The sequence below is a fragment of the Camelus bactrianus genome, chromosome 7 (genome assembly GCF_048773025.1).
Source record: "Camelus bactrianus isolate YW-2024 breed Bactrian camel chromosome 7, ASM4877302v1, whole genome shotgun sequence".
NCBI classification, from domain to species: domain Eukaryota; kingdom Metazoa; phylum Chordata; class Mammalia; order Artiodactyla; family Camelidae; genus Camelus; species Camelus bactrianus.
Window position 1 is genome coordinate 497,185 of NC_133545.1, and position 25,548 is coordinate 522,732.

General features: G+C 59.5%; 1 protein-coding gene across 2 annotated transcripts in view; it reads left to right on the plus strand.

The window, feature by feature from the left end:
* Positions 1–25,548, plus strand: part of PTPRN2 (protein tyrosine phosphatase receptor type N2) — a 519,553-nt gene that overhangs the window by 87,537 nt on the left and 406,468 nt on the right. For both annotated transcript variants that reach the window (XM_074366632.1, XM_074366633.1), the window contains one exon: positions 14,144–14,257. In XM_074366632.1, the coding sequence (XP_074222733.1) occupies positions 14,144–14,257 (114 nt within the window). The remainder of the gene's footprint in view (positions 1–14,143; positions 14,258–25,548) is intronic.

Below are 25,548 nucleotides of genomic sequence, written 5' to 3' on the forward strand. Positions count from 1 at the left end.
TGCCCAGGGGACTGCGTTTCCTTCGAGCACAGGGCTGAGTCACAGTTGAGGAAGCAGATGTGGGGGGGTCCTGGGGGCCTGGGCACGAGCTTACCCCTCATCAGGTGAACTTGCCTTTCCCAGGGACGCGGGGGGCACCTCTGGTGTGGACAGCGTCCCCTCGACCCTCATGCTGCCCTCTTCAAGTCCGAGTGGGAGAGGACAGAACTTGGGCCCCGGTGGCAGAAACACCCCGAGATAAGCAGAGGGAGCACCTTGCCCTGCCTTCCCGGGGGTGCTCTCACGTTACCCTCAGGGTCTGTTTCCTCTTGCAAACCTGTGGCAGCAGCTGTGGGGCCTTTGGAACCAGAGGCCGAGAGGACAGATGGGTCCTGGACAGGGGCCCCGACCGAGAGTGACAGATGGCTGGTTTCAGCAGGGACGTGTCCTTGAGCCGGGCCCGGCGACGTGGCAGGAGAACCACCCGCGATGGCACTGCCTCCTGCCTCCAGTCAGCGTGCTGGTTCTGAAGACACGAGGGGTGGGCGCTCCTGCACGGTTGCCATGGCGACCCCTCCTTGTTGCCAAGCAGCGGGGAGGCCGCACAGGGAACTGGCAGTTTACATGTGTCCTGCGCCATCTTCTAGGAGCGAGTGTGTGTGCACACGTGTGTGTGCAGCACATCCATTAAAGAACGGTTCTCCCAACTGCCCGAGCACACTCCGGGCACACGCCGGGCACACGTGAGGCACACGCCGGGCACACACGGGGCACACGCCGGGCACATGCCAGTTTCCGGATGCAGGCACGTGGCCCCGGCTGGAAGACCAGAGCTCTGAACGTCAGGGGCTAGGTTTGCAGGAGGGAAGGGTGGACACCCTGCACCCTGACTGTGAGGGGGAGCAGTTGCGGTTTGGACGTGCAGGCCCGTCTGTTGCCCCGGCGAGTGGGGCCTGTGTGGGCACTTCCCCTGCTGCAGGGTTTCCGGTGCTCAGTCCGGGGAGGCTTGGGCATCTGAGAATTTGCAGGTTGCCCTGAGGGGTGAAGGGTGCCCCTGGGAGCATGGCCCCCAGCTGACCCCGACATACATGTTTAGTGTGCGTGCAGGGGGCCAGACGCCGTGCGCCCTGTCCCTGTGGCCGGGGCTTCATGGCTCCCTCCTCGGGAGGCCCAGTCTGTGACATTCGGATCACAGCTCCTGGCAGGACTTGTGTTTGGAGAGGGACACGCGGAGGCAGCCGGTGCTGGGGAATCAGCGAGGGCTCCATGCAGGTCAGACGTGGGAGAGGGTGGTGGGGCCGGCCTCCAGCAGCCCCTCACTGTGCAGTCTGGGGTTTAGCTGAGCACCCACCGCTTTACTAAACTTCACTAAATGTCCACAGAGCCTCTGCCCCTTTGCCTGTGTTCTCAGATCATGGGCAAATATTACAAATTGATTCCTGTATGAGCCAGAAAAGGAAACGGTCTGACTCAGACTTAACTGATTGTAAAGTTAAGGGGAGGTGCTGGAAAAATGCACCCCCTGCTCAACAGACGGGCGTGTGCTGGCTTGGACGGGGCGAGAGCAGGTCCTCGCCGGCCTTGATCGCTCAGTCAGCTTCACCAAGCCCGCTGGCAGCACGTCTTTGCTTGTGATTCTCGCAGACCCCCCTTTCAGACGGGCCCGCGGCGCCCGGGCCCCTCGGTCTGTGCTGACTCGCGCCGTCGCCCAGACCCCACCCTGTGTCCAGAGCTCCCTCCTGGCCAGCTATGGCTTGACCGTCAGGGTGGCCAACAGGAAAGTGTCAGAGAGGAAGCCCGTGGCCCTGGACCTGAAGACCGGGCTGTGAGGCCGGAAGACAGAGATTCCAGCAGCTCAGAGCCAGAGCGACACCCGCGTCTGGAGGGGGTCACCCGCGTTCCGAGAGCGGAGAGCCGCGTGGCCCCCCGGTGGGTGAAGGGATGCGAAGCCTCGTTCGTCACCAGAGAGGCACAGATGACAGTGGAATGTGGCCTCACCGTGTCAGCCTGGAGGAGTCAGCGCGGGGGTGCCGGGGCCGCCGCGGTGTGCTGGGTGCAGCCGGGCGGCTCCTGGGGGCGGCAGGCGTCCACGGGGCTCGTTTCCCCCACCACGCTGCCTGGCTGACAAGGCCGGGGTCAGCAGGCTCGGTGCGCCGAGTACGCCAAGGGCTTTAGAGGAAGGTTCTAACGCGTTTTGATAACAACAATTACTTTGTTCTAAAATGGGCGTGCCTGTCGCCCTCGCCTCTCAGCGGCAGCTGGAGTCATCACCACAAGACACCCTTTGGGCAAAACCCCTCGCTGCCACCATTTGCGCCTCCTTAACTGCGGTGGGGTGGAGGGGTTTTGTTCCCCGTCTCTGCGCGTGCATGCACGTTCAAACGTGCGCATGTACGTGTGCGCACATGTGCGTGTGTGTGCGTGTGTGCACGTCGCGCACGCACGCATGCGTGTCTCTGTGTGTGCGTGTGTGCTCTCCGTCTCGGCCCTCCTCTGGGTGGGAGTCCTTCTGCCTTCTCTTGCACGATCCCTTGGGGGCTCCTGGTGACTGGACGCTACAGCACACGTGGGGTGACCTCCGCCTCAGGGAGCCACCATCCCGAGGCTCAGGTGGGGTCGTCTGTGGGGCGAGTGGGGACACCGGTCTCTTGGTGCCTCCGCGCCCACACCTGCCTCAGGGCCCACCTGAAGGTCGCCTGGTCTGACTCCCTGGACGGCTCAGGACTGGATGGGCAGTTCCTGTGCTGAAGTCAGGCCAGATCCAGGTTGTGAAATCTTTTAAGAACCTGCTGCCCATGTGGCCACTCTGGTCTCAGTCTGAGAATCAGAGCACGGACCTCGGGAGGGCCTGTCAGGTGTCCACGGCGTCCCGGGCGCGGGCGGACACCAGGGTCTGTGCCCCGTCTGAGCGTGGTCTTGGCGCCATGCCACCATGGGGGCCCTCAGTGTCTACGTCTACATGTGTCCCAGGTCTTGGGGTCCAAGGGGACACCTGTCTGCTGGTGCCGTTGCTTTATCCTGATGATGTCGGGAAGGAGAGCGAGTCCGTCAGCCCCGCAGGTAACGAGGCTGCGGGTCCCTTTCCTTCGGCGTCTGGGCTCTTGCACAGGCTGCCATTCTTAATCCTATTTTAATTTTCAAATAAATTGCTTTCATTATCCTTTCATTTACAATCACACACACACATCTCTGCTCGTTAATGTTTGCCAGCTTTTCTCTGAGGCTGGATTTTAATAGCGTGGCTGCAGCTCGGCGATTCAGGAGGACCCACCTTGGTTCACAGGAGTTATTGCCTTTTATTTGTTTATTTTTGTATATACATTTATTGAAGCACAGTCAGTCGACAGTGCTGTGTCAGTTTCTGGCGTCCAGCACGGTGCTTCGGTCACACATGAACCATATATTCATTTTAGGAGCTACTGTTTTTCAGTCTTTGAGAAAACAGCAGAGAGTTGCTGAGTTGGTCCCTTCGAAGGGACACGTGGAGGCCACGTGAGGCTGTGACCGACCTTGTCCTGATCTGGAGGAGGCGCCTGGCCCAGCTGGCTCTCTGTCGGGAGGTCCACTGGGCCTGAGGGGGGCTGGACGGACCATCAGCCTCACCCAAGGCCTCTGCCAACAGGAAATCAAATGAAGGTGTTTGTGTGAATCCACCGTTGAAGTAACTCACCTGCCGCAGGAGCTGGGCTCGCCCAGATCGAAACCCCGGCGTTTTCCAAGTTGAGTCATGGGTTTCTCTGTGTGTTTGCTGGCCTCTAATCCAGTTTAGGGTCTCGAGGGTGCACGTCGACCCCCACGCGGACGGCGCCGGCCGTGGGGTCTGGACGGCAGGCACCGGGAACCAGTGCCGCTCCCTCATCTCCGGGCGGCTCCCCACTGGCACTGGGCGCCGCCTCTAGCTTACAGCCCGACGGGTCTCCTGTCTTCCGTCACCTCCTCCCCGTGGGGAGCTTCTCTCCCATTCAGGTTTTCATTCATTCGCTAAATTTTCTATTGCTCTTAGAAAATTATAGTAAAATAAATGTAACGTGAAATTTACCATTTACTTTAACCATTTGGGCGCACAGTTCTGTGGCATTAAGTGCATTCCCGGTGCAGCCACCACCACCGTCACCCCCAGAACTTTCTCATCTTCCAAAACTGAAACTCTGTCCCCGGCAGACACGACCCCACTCCCTCCTCAGCCCCAGGGACCGCTCTAGGTCCTCACGTGAGTGGAGTCATCTCGTGTTTGTCCTGCCGCGATGGCTTATCTCACTGAGCACAGTGTCCTCAAGGCTCATCTCTGTTGTAGCAGGTGTTGAAACCCCCTCTTTTCTGTGGCTGAATCACGGATGGACCACATTTTTCAGCCGTTCCCCCATCAGTGACACTTAGGTTGCTTCCTGGCTGCCGTGGACATGGAGGGGCAACTATCTCTTCAAGTCCCTGCTTTCGACTGCGGTAAATTATTACTCAGTGATTTCCACGGGCCAAGCATTGTGGTGCGTGGGACCCAGCGTCCCTCTGCCTGGGGGCAGGCAGACAACCATGGCTCCAGAACGCAGGGCTCGCTGGGCCCCAGGGAGCGTCAGCGGGGCTGGCATGCGAGTCAGGGGGAGTCGGGGGCAGATTCCCAGCACACAGGCTCCCCATGGGGTGTGGGGTGCGTCCGTCCCCGGACTGCTGGGGGGCCTTCCGCCCAGACATGCCTGCTCCTCCCTCGGTGAGAGGACGCGGAGGGAACGGGGAGGCAGGGCACTGGAGCTCCCCGACGCCTGACTTGAGACGTCCATCTGGCACACGTCTCCTGCGGTTTCCTGGGTGCTAGCAGGGCGCGCCCAGCACCCTCGCCCAGCACCCTCCCCCAGCACGTGTGGCTGCTGCTTCCTCAAGGGCCCGCGGGCTGGCAAGGCCAGGCTGGTCTGTGGGGACAGGGACCCTGTGGTCCTCGCCATTCGCAGAGAACCGGGCCCCCCGTGTCCGGAGGGCGGGGCCCTGAGGCGGGCTCCCCCAGGGTTGCTGGGAGGCCAGGACGGAGCACCCTCAGCCCCACCCCCGGCCCAGGCCTCTCCTGCTGCCCCGCCCACTCAGTCCAGAGCGCTCCTCCCAGCAGCCCGAGGGCAGAGCTGGCGATGGGGGGGGGGGTCCAGGTGGTGGGCTGCCCGGCGGGCGGTCGGTGGTCAGGGCGTCCTCCTGAGGCTCGTGCCAGAGCGGCCCCAGGTTCCTGGCTCAGGGCTGTGGGTGTGCCCGGCCTGCAGGGGTCAGCTGGGCCGCCTGGGCTGGAGGGAGCAGGCCAACCCTGCCCGTGGGCCTTCGGGACTAGGAGCTGCCTGAAGTGTGTGAGAGCACGGAGGGAGAGAAGAGAGGAGAGGGTCTGCTCGGTAAACCTGCTTGCGGACAAGCCCCTCTCCCTCCCCTCCCCCCTCCTCCTCCCTCTCTCCGGAAGGTGGGCGAGACCCTCTTCGGCTGGGGCTCAGGAGTGGGTGTGCGGCAGGTGACGGGCAGCTGTCACTGTCCAGGTAAGGCTCATGTGTGCCTTCCCCTCACCCCACGCAAGGTGCCAGCTCCGCTCGGTGCTGCTTACAGCCCTCAGAGCCAGGCCTTTCTCTTCCGTCTGAACAGTCAGTGGAAGGTCCTGGGCTGATAAGAGGAGAGGCCTGGTTGCCCGGCAACGGCTGGAGCCTGGGCTGCTGATGGGAGATGAGCTGCTGCAGATAAACCGCCTTTCCTTCCTCTGCTGCTCTGGGGCCCGCGGCAGGCAGCCCCGCATCCACGGCCTGCGGAGGCGTGGGGGGCCTGAGCTCCTGAAGTGAAGGTGCTGAGCCCAGAGCCAGCCTTGGGCAGGCACCTGTCCCCAGGGTGAGCCTGGCTTCCCGGATCCGGGGGTGGGGCCGGCAGGCGGTTAATCCTGTCGCCTCCTAGAAAAGAAAGGAAAACGCAGCTGAAGTTCCCAAAGCCTGGCCCTCCTTCTGGGGGGCGGTCAGCCCCAGGTGGGACACCCACGAGCGCGAGCTTGCAGCCAAGGCCTGGAAACCGGGTGCTGGTTTTTGCTTCTTCATCGTTTAATTGTCTTTCTTCCAGTAAACGCCTGTTGGTGTGGCTGACCCCCCACCAGCCCGCTGGTCTGGGAGCTGCCTCTGACACACGAACCCCGTGTCCACTTCCCTCTCCTCTACCCGCGAATCCTGCCTGTTGTGCTTTGGTTGTCTGTGCGAGGTCATGGAGCTTTAGCATGAGTGGAGCCCTCGCTGACCAGAGAGGCTCAGCAGTGGGTGAGGGTCACACAGCCCCTGGCAGCAGAGCCGGGCTCCTCGCGGCCAGGCTCCCGAAGGTGCTTCCAGCTTCCCAGCAGCAATGTGGGGATGACCACGACGAGTTCTGGTTGGTCTGCCTGGGTCACTCCATCTAACCTCCCCATGAAGTTCCACAGGCGGCGGTGGGGGGGGGGCAGGGCGTGGAGCTCGGGGGGGGGGCTCAATGTGGAGCGTGAGCTCGGCACGCACGAGGTCCTGGGTTCCATCCCCAGCATGTAATTACCTCCCTAAATAAATACGTAAGTAAAACTTTTAAAAGTTAAATTTAAAAAAGGACTCCAATTACATTAAAAAACAAACCAAAAAAAAAAAAAAAAAAAGAAAAGAAAAGACAAACGACTATAAACAAAACAAACGGCAAGTTTCCAGCAGTCCCAGGGGGCTGTGCGCAGTGCCGGCTGCCCCCAGCAGACGGCACGGGGGACTGTGAGCAGTGCCAGCCGCCTGCGATGACAGAGACTCTGAGAGGGAGGGCGTGCGTGTGCGTGCGGGACTGGATCCATGTGCTGCTCACCAGAAACCAGCACACTGTAAACCAACTTCAGTGAAAATGCTCTATTTAAATGCTTAAAATAAAAAAGAAAGAGGATGCGAAGACGGTTTGGCTATCAGCAACGTGCTGCAGCCTTCCCCCGTTACGCTGGGCCTGGCCCGCAGGCCTGGCTCCCCGGGGAAGGCACGCGCTCCACGGGGACGCGGCTCCGTCCCTGTCCTGGCGGTTTCTTCCGGGCGCCCTCTCGGCACTTCCAGAAGATGGAGCACGTTCACAGTCAGTCCCTTTATCTGTTCCCTCAAGGCCGGGCGGGGCCCCTGCTGGCTGCCAGGGCTGTGTTTGCCCTCGGATTCTGGAGCATTTCAGCTACTTTGGCAGTGTTACTATTGTAAGTTTTATTAAGTTCTGCTTTCCTTTTCAAAAAAAAAAAATTAAGGAAGCAACAAGGAGCCGTAGTGTGAGCCTGATAAATGTGAAGTTGAAACGTGAAATTCTGGCCGAGGAGAGGGAAGCAGGCATGCTGCCCATGCTGGTCGGGCCGCTGTGCGGAGCTTCCCTGCACGCGGAAGGAAAGGGCAACACGACACATTGGATGTGGTTTCCTAATGACATAAACGTTCACAGACGCGGTGGGACCGAGGGGAGGAGTGACTCCCAGAGCCCCGGGAGGGTCTCACCAGCAGCTCGTCCGTTGTAACTGGCTTTATTGTCTTGTCCTGTCACTCAAGGACCATCCTGTACGTTAGAGACCTTGTTTCCATCCATTTCACCATATGGTGAAAAATTCTCCATAATTAAAAAAAAACTGAGCTTGAGGTGCCATGGCTGTGGCCTCAGCACTGAGAAGGAGACCCCAAGGATGGTCAGCGCTGGGTCCTGGCGGCCGGGCGGGCTCTGGGTGGTGGCTGCAGGGCCGAGTTCCCCCCAGCCCCCTCCTCCGGGCGAGCAGAGGGGCAGCAGGGCCCGGGGCAGCGGGCACCTCCCTCCGTCGAGGGGTGCAGGATCAGCCTCGCCGCTCCATCTGGGTTCTCCGGAGTTTGCCCCCTCTGTCCGCCCGTGAGACAGCAGTCCCTGTGGTATCCAGGTGGTGACACCAAATTTTGGATGTGGCCAAGCAGCTCTGCAGAGCCTGGTGCACTGGGGACCCGCTCTGGTCGTAGGACAGGCCTCCCCTGCAGGGCGCTGGGGCTGGGGCCGCCCGCCGGCTGTGGTGGGCGGCCCCTGCCTTCCCTCAGTTCCCTGTTCGGACGCACGTGGACAGACGGGCACAGGGCAGAGAGAAGCAGGGCTGGGGGCTGCGAGCGCCTCTCAGTTGGGGTGAGGGTGGGCAGCTCCCGCAGCTCAGAATAACAGGGGTGCAGGTGATTGGACTCGTGCCCCAGGTGACTTCACGCAAGCCCAGGGACCTGAACTAGACTGGACCTTGGAAAATGTCTAGTTCTAATTCAGCGGTTGCATTTTAGGAACGGAGGCTCAGAGAAGTGAGGTAATGTGCCCAGGGTTGCCCAGCAGGCGGGTGGCCAAGCTGAGGCTGGAAGCTGGTCTCCTGGGGCCCCATTTGGGTTCCTGCTGGTTTCTCGCTGCTGGATGGCAGGGTTCAGGGGACAGCAGCTGGTTTCAGGTGGGTTGTGCACGCAGTTTCAGGTGTGGCATGAGCGTGAGCGTTGTATTCAGCAAAGTGGAAAACGTCTGCCAGGACCTTTTCAGGACTCAGCCCAGAGTGACGCTGTCTTTCGACTGTGGTCTTGAGTTTCATTCTGCTGTTGTCTGTTGAAGGAGGACCGTGGTGACGAGGCGTCAGACTGGGGCCGGGGGTGAGGACCGGCTTGCAGCAGCATCTCAGTGGAGAGCGGGGGGCGGGGTAGGGGTGAGGACGGGTCCCCCCGGCAGGTGGCTCAGCTCAGGACCTCAGCCTTCCAGTCTGTGAGACGAAGGGGTCTGAGTAAACCACGGCTGCCGCTCTCCTCAGCTCTGGTAAAAACCCTGATTATTCTGGAACTACGGGGTGCAGCCTGTCGGCCTACGGCCGGGGTCCATCTGGCTGGAGAGCAGAGCAGACGGCTGGGCAGAGCTGCTCCGCCCGGATGGAGAAGGCAGTTCAGAAAGGTTGCCGTCTCCACCTGGGATCTGTCATCGCTCTCACCGACTGTCCAGGATCGGGGTGGAGCACCGTCCTCGGTGACGCCGGTTGAGTTTTCTCTGTGGGAGGTGCCGAACATCCAAGGCTCGGGGGTGACGTTTTTGCCCATCAGCGCTGCGCTCAGGATTCCCAGCGCCAGCCCCCCAGCTGCCCTGCCCGGAGAGCTCGGGGCCCCGTCTTCAGGGGTCAGAAGTCAGTAAGAGGCTTGGACGCGGCCATGAAGGGCGGTGGGGCCGTGCAGACCTGGTCCTGCTGTGGTGCTCAGCGCCAGTCAGAGGGCAGCGGCCCGGTGACCCCGCACCCAGGCCAACTGTGCGGCCAGCAGAGAGGGGTCAGGACGTTTGCTGGGGGCCAGCGGCCCCCCAGCCCGGTGTCCTGCTGCTGCGTGGTGACAGCTCCTTTCACTGTCTAAACCGTAGCTGATGACAGCAAGCAGGTCCCTGGGACGGCCTTCCTGGGCGGGAGTGGGGCTGTGCGGGGCAGCGGCACGTGGGGGGCGGGGCGGGGCGGCTGCGGCTCCCACCGGGGGCTGGCTTGCCCTCTGCCTCCTGGCCAGCATGTTCCTGAGGCCATCTCCCCTGTGCAAGTGTGATGCCCCTGGGATCCCCCAAAATTGGTTTTGGTTTCATTTAATGGGATCCACGTGGGTCCTGGGAGCTGGTCGCGATGTGATCCGATTTTCCTGGGAGCGAAGTTGCCTGGTTCACACCTGGGGCTCGTTCTGGCCATCAGTGGACAGGCTCTCTCATCCTGAGGGCCTGGCTCGAGGAGGTGGGGGCCGGGCAGCCAGCAGCCAAGCGAAGCTGGGAGAAGTCTCGTCTGGCTGGCTGGAGCCTTCCCCTCCCCGGGCCCTGCCTCACTGCGGTCCATTCCCGGGGCCCCTGAGGGAGGACGTTTTTGGGAGGCTCAGGGTGGCCCTCCCCCTTCACTCAGAGTCTTGCCGGTGGAGGGTCCCGAGCTTGTCCCTGTGGCCTGCGTGGGAACCTTGTCCCGAGCCCGCCAAGGCCTGAGGTCTGAGCGCTGTCTGGGGGTTGGCATCCGTTAGCACCCGGGCCCACCTCACGCAGCATGACCCTCAACTGGTGGCCTCTCACCTGGCGAGTCTCGGCGCCCCCGTCTGACCCCCCCTGGACACACCGCGGGTCCAGCCCCGCATCCCCGCCCCCGCTCTGCTCGAAGGTGAACGAGGCGACATCGCCTCCAGACGGCGGCCTTGTTCTCTCTCCCGGGGGTTCTCAGCCTCTGAGTCACCCTAGAGGTGGGAGAGTCTGCTTTTTGTGTGTCTGCACTCACTTCCAAGTTCCTGTGTGGCATTTCGGCCGACACCCTGAAGACTTTCTTGCATTGGTTCCAGATAGTGCACTTAGGATTCAAAGCCCAGAAGCACTGGGTTACAAGTGGTAATTTAACAGCAAAGGTGTGTCTGTCCTGATGGTGGAGACGCCCCTTGCAGAGGTGGAAACGCCAGCTGGTCCCACTGTCCCTGCAACTGGAGCCGGCTTTGCCCTGTTGAACCATGAGTCCTGCTGATGAATCAGCTGTCCTGTGCTCTCCAGCGACTTCAGCTACCGTGAGTCTTGTGCCGGCGGGAAGCCAGTCCCCCAGGCTGAGCGCCGTGGCTCCGTCCATGCAGGGGTGGGGAGCAGTCATTCCTTTGCGAGCAGAAGACTCACTGTCCAGGCTGAGCAGGGCGCCTCTCAGCTGGGCCGCTGCAGGCCTGCCTCCTCCAGAAATCCCTCCTGGTCAGCACGACTCTCTCCGGGGAGCCAGGCCTGTCCCTGGGCCTTTGCCCTGAGGCGCTGGCCCTGGTGACATCTTGGTGCCCACAGAGGTCTCACGTCAGGTGAGGGGCAGTGTGTCCCTGAACGCCAACTGCTGGGCGGCAGCGTGTGGACAAAGTAGACGCCGAGTGTGCGCAGGGGTCTGACCTGGACTAAACGTGCATGCACCCTGACAGCTGGACGTGCAGGGTTGCCCCAGTGAGAACCGTCCCCAAGGCAGAGCCGCTGTCCTGACGCGGGCGGCGGAGTGCCCGACCCCAGGGGCCCACGCGGCTCCTCCTGCCGCACGCCTCCAGCATGTCGAGCACACACATCGCTCTCCAAGACTGCGCTGCTTTGCTGTTTTCTTTTCTTTTTCTTTTGAATTGCTTTCTCCTCAGTTTTAAATTGTGGCAAAACCTACATAGCTTAAAACTGACCACGTTAACCATTTTTAAGTGCACGGCTCTGTGGCCTCACCCGCATCACAGCATGGTGCAGCCAACACCACTGCCGAGTCCAGAACCTTCTCCTCTTCTCAGACTGGGACTGTCCCCATCAGACACGAGCCCCAGCGCCCCACCCCGGCCCCCGCCCTCCTCTGTCTTTACGAATCAGTGACTCCAGGGACCTCATACAGGTGGACTCACACAGTGTTTGTCTTTTTGTGTCTGGCTTATTTCACTCAGCACAGTGTCCTCAGGGTCCACCCGTGTTGCAGCGGGTGTCAGGATTTCCTTCCTCTTTAAGGCTGAGTAACGTTCCACCGTCTGCTCAGCTGTTGTGAAGGTGCGGCCGTGAACGTGGGTGTGCCAGTGTCTTTTGAGTTTCTGCTTTCAGTTCTTTGCAGTGCAAAGCCAGAAGTGGGGTTGCTGCGTCTACCTTCAAGGTTTTGAGGCAGGAACCTCCGTGCTTTCCACAGTGGCTGCACACCGTGTGATTCCGACCAGATGACATTCTGGAAAAGGCAAAATCATGGAGACAGTAGAACTGGCAGCGGCTGCCAGTGGTGGGGGGTGAGCAGGTGGAGCGCGGAGCTGCTCCGTGTGACTGCCGTCGTGCGCACGGGTCCTTACACACCAGAGCCCCCGGAGCACAGGGCACCAGGAGCGAGCCCTCACATAAACCGTGGGCCCTGGGGGGTGGCAGCGTGTCAGCGCAGGCTCACCAGGTGTAACAGAGGCGCCCTCTGGGGGTGTTGGTGGTGGGGGAGGCTGTGCCTGTTTGGGGAGGGGGCATTTGGGCAATCTCTGTATCTTCCTCTTAATTTTGCTGTGGACCTAGAACTGCTCTAAAAAGTGAAGCTTATTAATTAGGAACATGCACCGGGGCCCATGTCTGTCTCTTCCTCATCAGTATGGTTGTAGTCTAGGGGCAGAGAGGGTCAATGGTCTGTTTACCTTCAGCTTTCAAACAGTTAAAACCAAATTATTAGCTAAAACTAATTTTAAAGACACAACCAATATTGTATATTGTGTTATATTTATTGTAAACATATGTTTAAAATTAAGGTTTCAGGAAAATCTAATTAATATTTTCCTTAGGACACATTTATAGCAGCGTGAGCCACAAACCAAACTTAAAAAACGAGTAGTTAAAAAGCAACAAAAGTGAAAAATACTGATCATAAGAACAAATTACAGACAATGGTTTTTACCACACGAGGTTGCTCATTTGTGGAATCTAAAAAAAAAAAAACCACACACACACAAAGCATAAATACAAAACAGAAACAGACTCAGACCTAGAACACAGACTTGTGGTTGCCAAGGGGGCGGGGGTGGGAAGGGACAGACGGGATTTCAAAATTGTAGATACTGACAGGCATGTGCAGAATAGACAAACAAGATTATACTGTGTAGCACAGGGAAATATACACAAGATCTTGTGGTGGCTCACAGAGAAAAAAATGTGACAATGAGTATACGTATGTCCGTGCATAACTGAAAAATTGTGCTCTACACTGGAATTTGACGCAACATTGTAAAATGACTGTAACTCAATAAAAAAAAATGTTAAAAAAAAAAACAAAAAACGAGGCCATTGCCTCAGAAAGGAAATAATGTGCTTGGGACGCTCTGAAATAGATGGGCGAGGTCTTGCCCATTTTCCTCTGTGACACCCTGAGTGATGGGTGAGTTTCCTGAGGGAGGCGGGTCGCTGGCACATCCGTGGTGCTGTGGTCGCCCCGGGCCTTTAGCTGGTCACTGACGAGGACCTGACTTCTCTGCCTCCGGTGGCTGTGGTCCTCACACTCCGGCCTTGGCTTCCTCATCTGTGAAATGTGGAGTTGGACCATCTTAATGCTCCTTCCAGTCTCGACTTTCAAGATATTTCCATTTGCAAAGTGAAGCGAAAGTCCCAGTTAATTCTAAAGAGTCTCATTTTCCTCCTCCCTGCCCCCGCCCCCGCCCCCCGACACACCACCCGCAGGCACGGAGTTCTTTGCACGAAACAATCAAAGGACAGGGTCCCGGGCTGTCTGTGTCTTGCTGGGTGGGGACCAGACCCTCCCTCGGAGACACCACTGCCGGGGTCCCTGGGGCCGGGGGGCAGCTGTGTTAATTTCAGCAGCGCCGTGGGCCCAGTGCGTGGGGGCAGAGGTTTACCCTCCCGTGGCCGATGTCCACCCGCTCCGAGCAGCAGGCAGGTGGCCTCCCGGACACTCTGGGCTTGTGGAGCCCCACAGGAAGCCAGGAGATCCTTGTGGTGCTTAAGATGGTTCTCTGCTGGTCACGCGGTGCCGTCTTAAGCACATGTGTGATATCCGACCGGCAATTACTGATGAGCCTGGCTCTGGGCAACTGGCTTCTGCTAATTAAACTGGTTGCATTTGAATGGCTTTCTTCAGCTCCGTCAGCGCAGTGAAACTGCTGTGAACAATGGAAGCTGCTCCCTCCCCTGGCCGAGGCCACAGACGCCCCGTGCGAGGCGCTGGGCCCTGAATTAGCCTTTTGTACCAAAGGCGGCGATTTGAATGTTTGAACCCCCCACAGGAAGCTTGTCTCAAAGTGAACAATTCGCCAAATAAAGACTAATTAGGCCCTAAATTAATTAGAAGGTGCGGTTTGAAAGGATGTCGATGAGCAGAGCCTGTCATTTCAGACAAATGGGACAGAACTGGATAAATGGGTCCGTTAACGTCTCCTGTTCTGCGAGCACCCCGCCTCCTCCGTTCTCAGAAGGCCCCCTCGAGGCCAGCCGCCGCTCTGTCCCACCGCCGGCGCCTCCCACGTGGCCGACGGTTCCCCTGCAGAGCACGTGTGTTGGGCTGGTGGGGGGGCTGGAGAGTAAACGGGAAACCCAGCCACCCTGGGCTCACGGCCCTGGGGTTTATTTCCCGAGGCCCCGCGTCCTCCAAGTTCTTCTGCTCTGGCAGCTCATGGAAGCCTCTCCGGGGCCCCGTGGGAACGTGCCAGGGCCTGCCCGTCTGTCTCCTCTCTCACCCTACTTCCTTCTCTGCTCTCCACCGCAGACGGGCTGTTTGGACGGTGTCAGGAGTTTCCGGCCACAGACACGCGCCGCCATGAAGCATCGCCGGGGGACCTGCAGCACCTGACGGCCGCCCTGCGGAAGCTGTCCCGCTCAGGTAGGTGTCCGCGTGTGCGGCCAGTGGCCCAGCGGACTCTTGTCTTCTCCTCAAACAGCCGCGGCCTCCTAGAGCCGAGCAGCTGGAGAGAGACTCACTCATCCACCGTTGCGGTGGGCGAGCCGGCGGTCTGGTCACAGAAGGCCTGGCGCATGAGCCCCTCTGGGGTCGGAGGCCGTCCGGGCACAGGAGCCAGGGCAGGTCCACCATGCCCGTGAGCGTCTGAGGTGCTCAGAGGCCTGGGGGCAGAGGGGCCGGGCTGGGCCTGGGCGTGGTCGGTACCAGTCCAGCCAGGCTGCCAACCAGCTTCCAGAAACCAGATTGTCCAGCCTGCCATCCTTACGCAGGTTTTTGTTTTTGTCGCAGGAGATACCTGTTACCTGCTTGCTCCGCAGGGCTGGTACGCGTAACGGCCACGTAACAGTGCGTGCACACACACAGTGTACGCACGCTGTCCAGGACTGAGGGCGCTGTGTCGTCAGGCTCAGCGTCACTGTGGCCTGCCCCCGTCACTGAGGCGCAGTCCTCTCTCCCCGTGCCCTCGGGGCCTGGGCGAGAGGCCAGGTGCACACACAGCCGTGCTGCGGAGTAGGTCTGCAGCCTCCTGGTGGGACCCGCATGGCCCTGCCCAGAAGGCTTGGAGGGAGGGAGCCCATGACTGTGGCCCCCCACTCGTTCTGGGTCCCAGGGCTCCCTGAGGGCCCTGAGTTGCTCCACAAGGAAAGACAGTCTGCGGTCCAGTACGTCTGGGGACCTGTGCCTGATCTGCCCTCCTGGTGTGCGCTGTGACCCTCGGTGGGTTAGGGCCCTAGAGAGTTCTGCAGGGAAGGCTCACGTCCATACATTCGCTCTGAGTCGTGGGGCCTCAGCACCCTTCTCCCAGGGCTGGGCTGTCCTGGGCTCAGTCAGAGAAGCAGAACCTCTGGGAGGCCACGTCCGTGACACTGGTGGTTTGGCTTCAGCCGTCCTGGGAGCCAGGTGAGTGTCTGTGCGCCAGAACCAGGGGTCTGCAGGGCAGGCAGAGGGAACAGGATTGTGGGTGCGAGCTGGGAAACCAAGCCCTAGGGTGGACGAGAGCCTGTGTCCAGTCTTGTGGCCGTGGCCTTGGTGGTGAGGGTCCTGCAGAAGCTGGCCCCAGGTCCCAGGTCTCAGAATTTGAAGGAACCGGGGGAAGTGGAGCCATTGTGGCAGGTGCTGGGTGTCCACGAGGGGTGGAGGGGGCGACCGTGTGTGTGACCCACAAAACCACACGAGACCCCGTTCCTAATGTTCTAGTCCCACCACCCGGTCGAGCCTGCAGTTGGGACCGAGCCCAGAGCAGTGTCTCAAAAGGAGAGGAGTCACATGCAGAGGAGCCGTGAGTTTGCTCCAAAATCCAAGTCTGCACTGAGTCACCTCCGGGGCCTCCCGGGGCTCCCCGTCTGCCGCCGATCCCCGCGTGCAAGTGTCTTGGCTGTGGGCGTGGAAGAGTGGCTGCTTCCTGCGCTCTGGGTCCACTCAGCACTGCGTCCTCCGTGTACTGACATCCCCTGCACGGTGCCCTGGGGAGAGAGAGGTGATGACAAGGGCTGAGAGTTGACAGACCTCTGACCTGGCACCGTGGCGGTGTGTTGCGGGCCGGGGCAGGCGAGAGCAAATTGCTGCTGCTGGCCACTCCTGCAGGTGTGGGGAGGCGTCCGCCGGGTCAGTGGCAGTGTGGCCGGTACCGTGGGTGTGTCTGTTTGCCCCAGCGGAGAAAGCACGTCTGCAGCGGCAGCGTCGAGGCCAGCACCTGGTGGACAACCTGCTGCTCCAGCCGCCCTCCAAATCCACCCGCCCTGCCGCGGGTGAGCGGAGGGCGTGGGGCGCCGTGAGTGCCCAGGAAAGGATCAGGTCCCTGGGGGGTGCCAGTCTCTGCACCCCACCCCCAGCAATGTGATACGGCTTGTGTTTACGCTGTTGTGAGTATAAGTTTGGGTTCGTGGTCTTGTCGGTGGAGGCAGTTTGAGTGTCTTTCCCACCATAGTGGACCCCAGTCCACAGGTCAGGGCACGGCGGGGATTCTGCCCGCCCTGAGTGCCTGCGCTCCAATGATTTCCTCCAATGACGCGTTCCGGAGCTGGGGGATAACCATGGGGCGGGTTTGCTCGCCTGCCCCGTGAGCCCGTCTGACGGGTGGACCACAGTGGCATTTGGTCACGTCTGGTGTGAGTGTTAGTTGAGAGCCGGTGTCCAGTTGTCACTGAAAAGCCCTGTTACTTCCTTTTTCTCACCGCAGGAGGGCCCTGGTAAAAGGCCGGAGGACCCTTCGGTGGGGGCTGGGAGAAAGATGAACAATATGAGTGTTTGGCGTGTGTACTGGGGTCTTCCCCCCAGTAACACTGGAGGGGTGGGTGTTTCTGGGCGAGTTTGAAAAGAAGCACCATGGGGTCAGCTGTCCACCCTGCAGTCACGTGCTCCAGTGCTTTCTGGACATTTTGTTTTCTCCCCCGGGCTCCTCCAGCGGCTCACGTTGGCTCTGCGCTCCCCGCCCAGGCAGCCGATGGCTGGAAGGTCTCCAGGCCCCTGCCCTCCCTCGGCCAGCACGCCAGAGATCCCTGCCCAGCGGCCTGGGGGTAGACGCCCCTCCAAACTTTCCATCGTCCTCGGGGGTGAGGGGCAGTTTCCAGAGTCAGGTTTGCTGTTCTTACATGGGTAAGGATGAGGCTTTGGGAAGATCCTTGTCCAGCTGGAGAGGAGACTCTCGGGAGTCTGAGGGGCCCTTTGCAAGGGAGTTGGAACCTGCTTTGGAGAAGGACGCAGACCTGTGAGCTGATGTGCAGAACAGACCCCAGGAGGACCCCTGCCACCCCACCCTCACCCGAGTCCTCGTTTCTTCTCTCGGGGGACCTGGGAGGGAGAGAGAAACAGGAAAAGCATGTTCAGGGGGCGAAGTGACCCCAGGTTTTCACTGTGAAATTGCCTTTGACGGGCCCCATCCCGGCTGACGTCCTCCCAGCCCTGCTCATCCTGAGGGCTTGGCTGGGACCTTGCACAGAGGGCAGCCTCCTGGGAGGCAGAGGTGAACGCGCTCTTGGCAACCTCACTCTGTGCCTGCCTCCTGGGTATGCGTCCCGCGGTCGCCTTGTCTTCCCTACTTTGCCACGATCCTTGAGCTGAGCGTCGCTGCTCCGGCTCCAGTGCCGTCTCCCGAGGACCGGGGGTCCCGCCTGCTGGCTTCAGGCTTTGGGGGAGCATCAGCTCGTGTGTGACGCAGACAGTGACACCGATGCTGCGGCCTGGACAGCCCGCTTCATCCCCAGGGACCGCCGTCCCGGTGCCCGTCGGCCTCCTGACTGGTTGCCTCTCCCTCCTGGGCCGCGGTTTTCCCCAGACCAGGAGGAGTCATCCTTGGAACACGCAGGTTCACGGGCCAGTCCTGGCGGTTCTGCGTGGGCTCTGGGAGTCTGCGTTTTCAGTCAGCTCTGCAGGTACCCGAGGCAGGAGACGCCTTTGGTCACCTGGTCCTCTGGCGAGTCTCAGCCCTCCTCTCGGGGCTGCGTCGAGGGCATGTGCTGCTGGCCCGGCCACGTGAGGGAGAGCGTCCGCCTACACTGGGCGGGTGTGTCACTCTGGTGTAATTTAGAGTCTGGCCTGCCCTGCCCAGCATTTGTGCTGCGATGGTCCTTGTTGTGAGGGCTCCTTATTGCAGGCTGCTAGCCAGAGCCCGGCTCTCCCCCTTCACCCACCAACACGCACACGCATGCACGTGTGCACACGGTGACCACACGCACACTCACGTACACACACATGCACAGACACGTGCATGCAGATGCACACACCAACAGTGACACGTGCACACAGCCCACCCACACGTGAGCACACGCGTGTACTGCAGCACAGTGATGTGCACATGGAAGCCAACACACACATGGGCACACAGCCGTGTGCACACAGATGCCCACACTGTCACGTCCAGCGTGCCTGACTGGTAAGCTGAGCTTCCTCTGTTTCTTCAGTTGGTGTCACCTGCCCCCCACCTCGTTTTTCCTCTGGACCTTGCAGGTGCCCCACCTGGTCACAAAAGGCTCAGGAGTGGACGCTCTGTGTGGGCCTGGCCAGGAGCCCCCACTGGGGTCCTGACCTCGGTCAGCGGCCAGGCGGGGCTGGCTCCTGGGGTGGGGGACTCTCAGCACCCCACGTCCCCCGCCTCAAGCCTCAGCTCCTCGTCCTCTCGGCCGCTTCTCAGTCCCGCGACAGACGGCGGCTCGCACTGCTGCTGGGACGCCTTCCTCTGGAAGAAGGAAGGGAAAGTAGCGTTTAATTGCACAATATTCTTCTTCAACATAAATATATCCATCAAGGGACAGAACACGTTCACTTTATTTACCGTCCTTGGCTCCTGCAGGCAGCGTCGTTTCATGAGTGGACACATTGTTCTCTCACGTATTAAATTAAAAAAATACATTTCACTTCTTCTGACAAGCCATTAAAATCCAGCATTTAAATGTCGCCCATCGGCACATAATTTGCTGTCATAAACACAACTATGGGTCCATTTTCTGGGAGAGCTTTCCTGACGCCCTGAGTTGTGCGTCAGAAGCAAAAAGCAAAACAGCAGAATTAAAAGTCTAACACAGTGTCGTGATGCCTTAAAAGAATGAAAAGAAACCCCCTAAGGATAAGGAAGGGAACCCCGGAGACCTGCCGCGTGGCTGCAGCGGCCGCCCCTCGTGGGCCCTGCAGGGGGCGGGCAGGGCTGCCTTCCCTGCGGCCCTGCTGCTGCCCCCGCCCCTACCGGGACCCAGCTCTGGCTTCCGTGGGGCCTCCCTGTGCCCGCCCCGCCCTGCGCGCCCACTGCCACCTGCTCCTGTTAACCCCCGCCTGCCCCCCCCCGCCCCGTGCCTGGCGCGCTCCGACCTCTCCGCCCGCTCCGTGCCGGTGGCTTCTGCGAGGAGCGGCTGTTAGACACACCCGCTTCCCGAGTAGCCGGCCAGGGCGTCGGAGCTGGACTCTGCATGGCCACGTGGCAGGCTGGGGCCATGAGGGAAGGGGGCAGCCTGGCCGGGCCTCCCGACTAGCGCTGCCGGTGGCCGCTCAGGGATTCTCTCTGAACTTGGAGGGTTTCGGAGGGTTTGCAGGGCACAGGGCTGAGCGCGCTGCCTGGTGCGTGGCAGGACCAGCGTGGAGGAGGTGAGGGGCCCTGGCAGGTCCCAGAACGGAGAATGGTTGCAGTTTCTGGAGGGGCAGAGGGTGAAGCCGCCTGGGCAGGGGTGCTGCTGGGGGTCAGCCCAGCACAGTCCAGGCCGCTTCTCCCGGGGCCGCCTGGAGATGCGCGTGGGGAGGGGCCTTCCCGTCCCACTCACCCCCCTTCCGGAGCCTTCTCTGAAAATGCCGCCTCGTCACCGGCCACCAGCTCGCCTGTGCCCTGCCCGGCCGCCCAGGTCACCCCTCTGGCTCTGTCCCCAACGGGCTCTTCCTTGGGGACTTTCCGTGTAAATGTCACTCAGTCCACCTCGGCTCCGAGGAACTGCTGCTTCCAGAGGTGGCGGAGAGGAGCTCGAGGGCTCCCTCAGCGCCGGGCACAGGTCCTGTCTGACCCGCCTCATTGGCTGGGCGCCCCGACTCCTCCATGACCTGCACAGGGCGGTGGGGCGGGGAGGCCCCTCGGGCACAGGCCACGCCCTGACTGTGGGCCAGGACACCCCGACCTCACTCACCCCCGATGCAGACCAGCTCTAGGACCCTGGCACTAAGGCCTCTTTCCCCTTAAGGCACTTTTGAATCTTTTTATTGTAAGGTGAAACACACATTTGTCTCTTAGGGAAGGTTTGCTAGCCGTGGGCTCTGCCTTTGTTTGAGGACGTGTCAATTTCTCCTTCATTTTTGGAAGATCGTGTCAATTTCTCCTTCATTTTTGGAAGATCGTTTTAATGGCTGTAGAACTCTTGGTTGACAGTCTTCTAGGATTCTGAAAATGTGTCCCACTGCCTCTGGCCTCCGTGGCTTCTGAGGGAGTGGGCCGCCAGCCTGTCGAGGGCCCGCAGCATGTCGCGCGCTCTCCTCTCTGGCTGCCTTCGAGACCCTCGCTTTGGCTTCTGTCCGTGTGACACTGGCGTGGGGTCTCTGGGTTCACCGGTCCTGCTTGGGCTTTGCCGAGCGTCCTGGGTGCGTGGATTCGTACTTTTCATCCGTTTGGGGCGCTTGGCCGTCGTTTCTTCAGGCATTCTTTCGGCCCCATCCCTCTCTCCTCCGTCTGAGGATTCTGTTGCGTGTGTGCTGGTGCAGTTGATGGTGGCTCGCAGGCTCTGGGCATTTTTCCTCGTTCTTCTTCCTTCCCGTTCCTCGGGCTGGATGATCTCGTTTGACGATCCTTGAAATGACAGATACTTTGCTCAGATCTGCTGTTGGCTTCCCTGGTGAACTTGCATTTCGGTTACTGTAATTTTCAGCTGAAGAATTTCTGTTGTTTCTCTAAAAATTGCGTTTTTATCTCTTTATTGGTGTTTTCTACTTGAGGAAACATTTTTTCCACTAGTTCTTCAGACGTGGTCTCCTTTAGTTTTTGGAACACACTTAAAACATCTCACGTGAGTCTGTCTCCTTGGCCGGTTTTTACTGTGTGATTTCCCCTCTATGTGTGGAGCATCTTTCCCTGTTTCTCTGCAGGCACCAGAATTGTCCACCGAAAGCTGGATGTTTTAAATGGCACAGTGTGACGGCCCTGGAGCCGGGCTCCTCCCCTCCTCCAGGTGCTGCAGGAGTTCATCACTGTCTGTGCGGTGACTTTGGTGAACGAATGCTGTAGCGCGTGCTCTCTGCAGCGTGTGGCCACCACAGTCAGGGTCAGCCGGCTTAGTGGTCAGATAATGATCGGACCAGTTTCCTTAAGAATCTGGAACCAGTAAGTCTACCAGGCTTTGCTGAAGGTTCTGTACGTGCTGGACACGCCTTAACGCTCAGCCGGGCAGCTGACAGCTCTGCCTGGACCTGCACTTTCTGCTGGCTCAGAGCCTCGGGGTCACCCAGAGGTGGGCGCTGGGGGCTTCCCCTATCTTTCCTGAGCAGACGACCGCCCTGGGCCTGCGGTCAGCCCTGTACCAGCTGGTGGCCACCCAGACTCCCAGGATTACGGGGCAGCTCTACGAAGCCCCCGCAGACACCCCGTTCCTGCGTCTTTCCTTTAGCTTTTTGGTTAGCCTATCGTTTGCCCCGATGTTACCCCACCTCAGGCAGCTGAGAAGGTCAGCGTGTCTCTGAATGTTTCCAGCAGCTGCCCCTGGGAGGGGATTTCATGCACAGCGAGCTGCGAGTCAGGCTGCATGAAGGCAAGTGGGGCCCAGAGGGAACAGCCAGCAGGTGGTGACGGTCTCCCGGTGACGAGGTGTTAGGGGCTCCAGCCATCCTGCCCTCTCCTGCGGCCGCTGGCTTGTTTCCACTGTGACTGCGGCGTGGGGGTGGACGCAGGGCCGGTTACAAAGCAAGTCCGCTGGTCCTCCTGCAGATCGGCCGTTCCTGAGTAGTGCTCCCCCGATTCCTGCCAGCCTCTGTGGTGTCTGGGGCCCTGAACGGGCCAGTTCCGACCGTCTCTGACAGTCTTCCCGCTGTTTTTAAGGAGGACGCCTGCAGCTTATTCCTGAGGTGTCTGGTCTCCTGTCCCCCCCCTTTACCTGGACGTGGTCCTGGGGTGACTGTCCTTGGAGACAACTTCACTTCAGTGTGAATTTAGTGTGGTCTTGGGTTCTGCTCACCATCCAGTTGCTCCGTCTGTTTCACGTGGGAATCAGGGCTGAGCCAGCACTTCGCTGCCAGGCTGCGTCCGCCTCGCTGCGTCCGCCTCCCCAGAGGCAGTTCACCACTCAGCCAATTCTCCTGCCCACTCCCTCCACGCCCCAGTCTCTGTGTGTGTGTGTCTAATCTCTGTTTTGTCCAACACAGAAACAAAAGCCCATTTCCTGTCTCGCCCTGTCCTTGTTAAACACAGCCCCCGACTCGCTCTGCACGGGATGAGGTGAGCTGTTGTGGGTTTAGAACAGCGGCTCGAGCCCTGGGTCACACGGACGCAGCCGGGGAAGCTTCGGAGGGGAGGTCGTCGGAGCCTCACCCCGAAGACTCCCAAGTGGCTGCTGTCTCGTGGGGCCTGCCGTCAGCCGCTCTTCTCAGTTCCCCAGGGGATGCCGACGTCTTAGTCACGTTTTTCATATGAAGTGGGACTAACAGTCTCTGTGTTACCTAAACCTTGTTTTAAACACAAGCATACCAATCGCTTGCTCCCTGTCCGTGTCTTACATTTCTCATCTGAATGTTGTAAGACTTTCAAATAGCAAGTTCTGTGGCGTTTCAGTCCTGTGCAGTGAAGTGATGTGATGTGTTTGTTACAATGTTCGTAGGATGACGGCGAGCAGCAGTGCTCAGAGCAGCACAGAAGGGCTTGCTGTCTGGACAGCTGTGGCTTCAGTGGCCCAACGCTTTCTTCTTGCTGTGGGGAGGAAACACCTTTTTAGCTCGTAGATTAAACGAACAAGGACATACGGAGGCACAAGGTGGTTCAAGGTCCCAGCGCCGCCTCATGAAGAGCTGGGATCAGAGCTCCCAACGGCAGGGCGGACGGCAGCGGTGCTCAGACTTCTGATCTCAGGACCCGCCATGTTATTAACAATTACTGAAGACCCCAAATAGCTTCTGGGTTTTTTTGGGGGGGGAGTAGTACTAACCACTTTTGCTGTCGTACAAATTAAAAATTGAGAACATTAAACATTCATTCAAAAATAAAAATAATCATAATAAACTCATTACATAGTAACCATAATAACTGTGTTCCAAACATTGAAAAATGTGCCAAGTGTGGCGTTTGTGTTTTGTTTTACATTTTTGCACATTTCCTTAATGTTTGGCTTAATAGAAAACAGCTGGGTACTCCTATCTGACTTGTTCTAGGCAGTTTCCACCCACACAGCCTCTGGGAAACTCTCATGTGAAGGAAAATGAAGAGAAGAGGCAAACAGTGCCTTGGTGACCTCGTGACCACCCTGGCGCCCTGGACGCATGGAGGCCCTCGGGCAGTGCTTTGGGACCCTCTAGAGGGAAGGGCGCCTGGGGAGTCCGGAGGGAGAACCCAGCTCTGCCCCGCGTGCTTGCGTCTCTCCCCTGCTGCCCGTCTCTGCCCGTGGAGGGGCTCCTCCAGCGTCCCGGCACACTCCCTTCGGGCAGGGCCGCTCCTGGTCCGTTTCAGAATTGGTTCCGGGTGACTGACAGCAGAGCCAGAGCGCTCACAGCTGCTTCCAAGTGTTGCTCGGCCTGAAACATAGAGGCAACCGTGTGGTTAGAACAGAAAGTGTGATGGGGTTTCAAGCTCTGCTCCTGGCCTCTGGGAGCCGTGATACCAGAAACGGTGCAGGGCCGCCTGCTCCTCTGGGAACCCGAGTCTAGGGGACTCGGACACCTGCACGTTGCCTTCTCACCGTTTTCTCTCGGGGAGCTGGGTAACGCGGCTGTTCAGGTGTGAAAGGCTTGTGCCTTCTGTGACGCTGCGGACTCCCGCCCTTCGCTGTCTGGCCGGCCTTTGGCCGGCCGGAGCCTGGCCTTCCCTCGGGTCCTCAGGTGTGACGAGGAGCCCGTGGGGCAGGTGTACAGCCCCCGGGCCACGTTCCACACGCCCCGGCCCGTCCCCTGCCTCAGAAAGATGGGCTGTGGTCACGAGAGCGTGGCCGAGAGGGCCTCGGTTAGCCAGCAAGTTCATCTCTGCTTAACGAGCGGTTGAGCACTGTTGTGGCACCTGACAGTCACAGCCTGATGACACTGTGCCAGCTCCGAGGTGCCGACAGGGCAAGGTGTCGTGGACGCCGCGAGGCCGGGCTCAGCCACGGAGGGTCCCCACCGCACGGCCCCAGGGGCCCAGGTTCCGTGTCCCTTCAGGCCCGGCCGGGATCTCTGCTCTCACCTCTTGCTGCCGCCTCTCAGGCCTCCAGTGCTCCCTCCACCAGCGGGGCTGACGCAGGCTCGTTTCCACGGCGCCATCTGTCTTCCAGGAGCCGGCGGCTGGGGCTGCACGCCTCATCCTCGAGGCAGCGCAGATGCAGGGAGGGGACTCCATCGTCCTAGCCGGGGTGCCATCAGCTGGCCCCAGGGCGAACCTGTGGTTCACGTGAGAGACTCACTCCAGGTGTGGGAACCAGACATGAGGCGAGGACCTCCCACAAAGTGTCATTGATGACAAACCAAAGTCTTTCTCCTTTACGTGTGTTTGAGCAGCAAATCTGTCCTCTGGAAGAGGCCGAGGTGCCCTTTAGGTTCAGGGAACGTTGATAAAGTGTACACTGCCCTGATGGTGGAGGCGAGGTTTCTTAACTTTGACACTTTAAAGGCTTGCATTTTTTTCTGATGCAAAGTACAGGCGTGCTTTTAAATTTTACAGTGTGAGGTCGGGGGGCTCCGTCCCTGTGAAGGCTTGACTGACTGGGGCGCTGGGGAGCGTCTGTGGAAGAGCTGACTGGGAGGCGGACGGGCACCTGCCTGTGAACACCCTGCAGGGGGCTTTATTTCAGATGCGACAGAGCGTCACCCTCCAGAGAAGTAAATGCAGCAGCAGAGGTGGAAGTCGAGATGCCTGGAAGCTTCCAGAAGCACCGAGAACCCTGCATTTCTGAGAGATGCAGGAAGTAGGGGGGGCACCCGTTTACGGGCTGAACGCGATGGGATTCTGTCCTAACCCTCACTGAGCGCTGTAGAGGTCGTGAGACAACCAGGCTCCCATCTCGGAAACGGCTCACGTCGCAGGCTCGTGTGCTACTTGCCTCATGAGATAACAGCCTTTAGATTGGGTGGGCAGGCACTGCACGTGGGCGTCTGGGCCTCTCAGTTTGGAAGTGGTTTTCACCCCCTCCTCTTCTTTCTCCCCCTTACATCTCTCTCTTCCCCAGTTACACTTGCTGGTTTTGTAGGGTTCTGGGCGGCCCGACAGGAGTAGACGGCAAAGCTCTATGAAGACGTCACTTTTACTTGAACTGAATTACAAAGTGCAGGAACATTGGTGCAGACAGAGAATTTCTTTTCCACTGTGTTCAGCCTCCGATGGATTATCACAAACCAGGAGCAGTAAGCCAGGCAGCCCGCAGTGCTGACGACGCCCAGCGTCCGTCCCAGCTATCCCCGGCTGTGCTCCTGACACAGAACCCCGTTTCACTCAGCCTGGCAGTCCTGGGTGTCAAGACAAAAGCAAACAGATAAACACCTTTTGTAAACCATTAGAAACTAACCAAAATCTAGTTTATTCATTAAAACGAGGTGGGAAAATAGAATTGACAAACCTCTGGCAAAACTCACAAGGAAGAAAA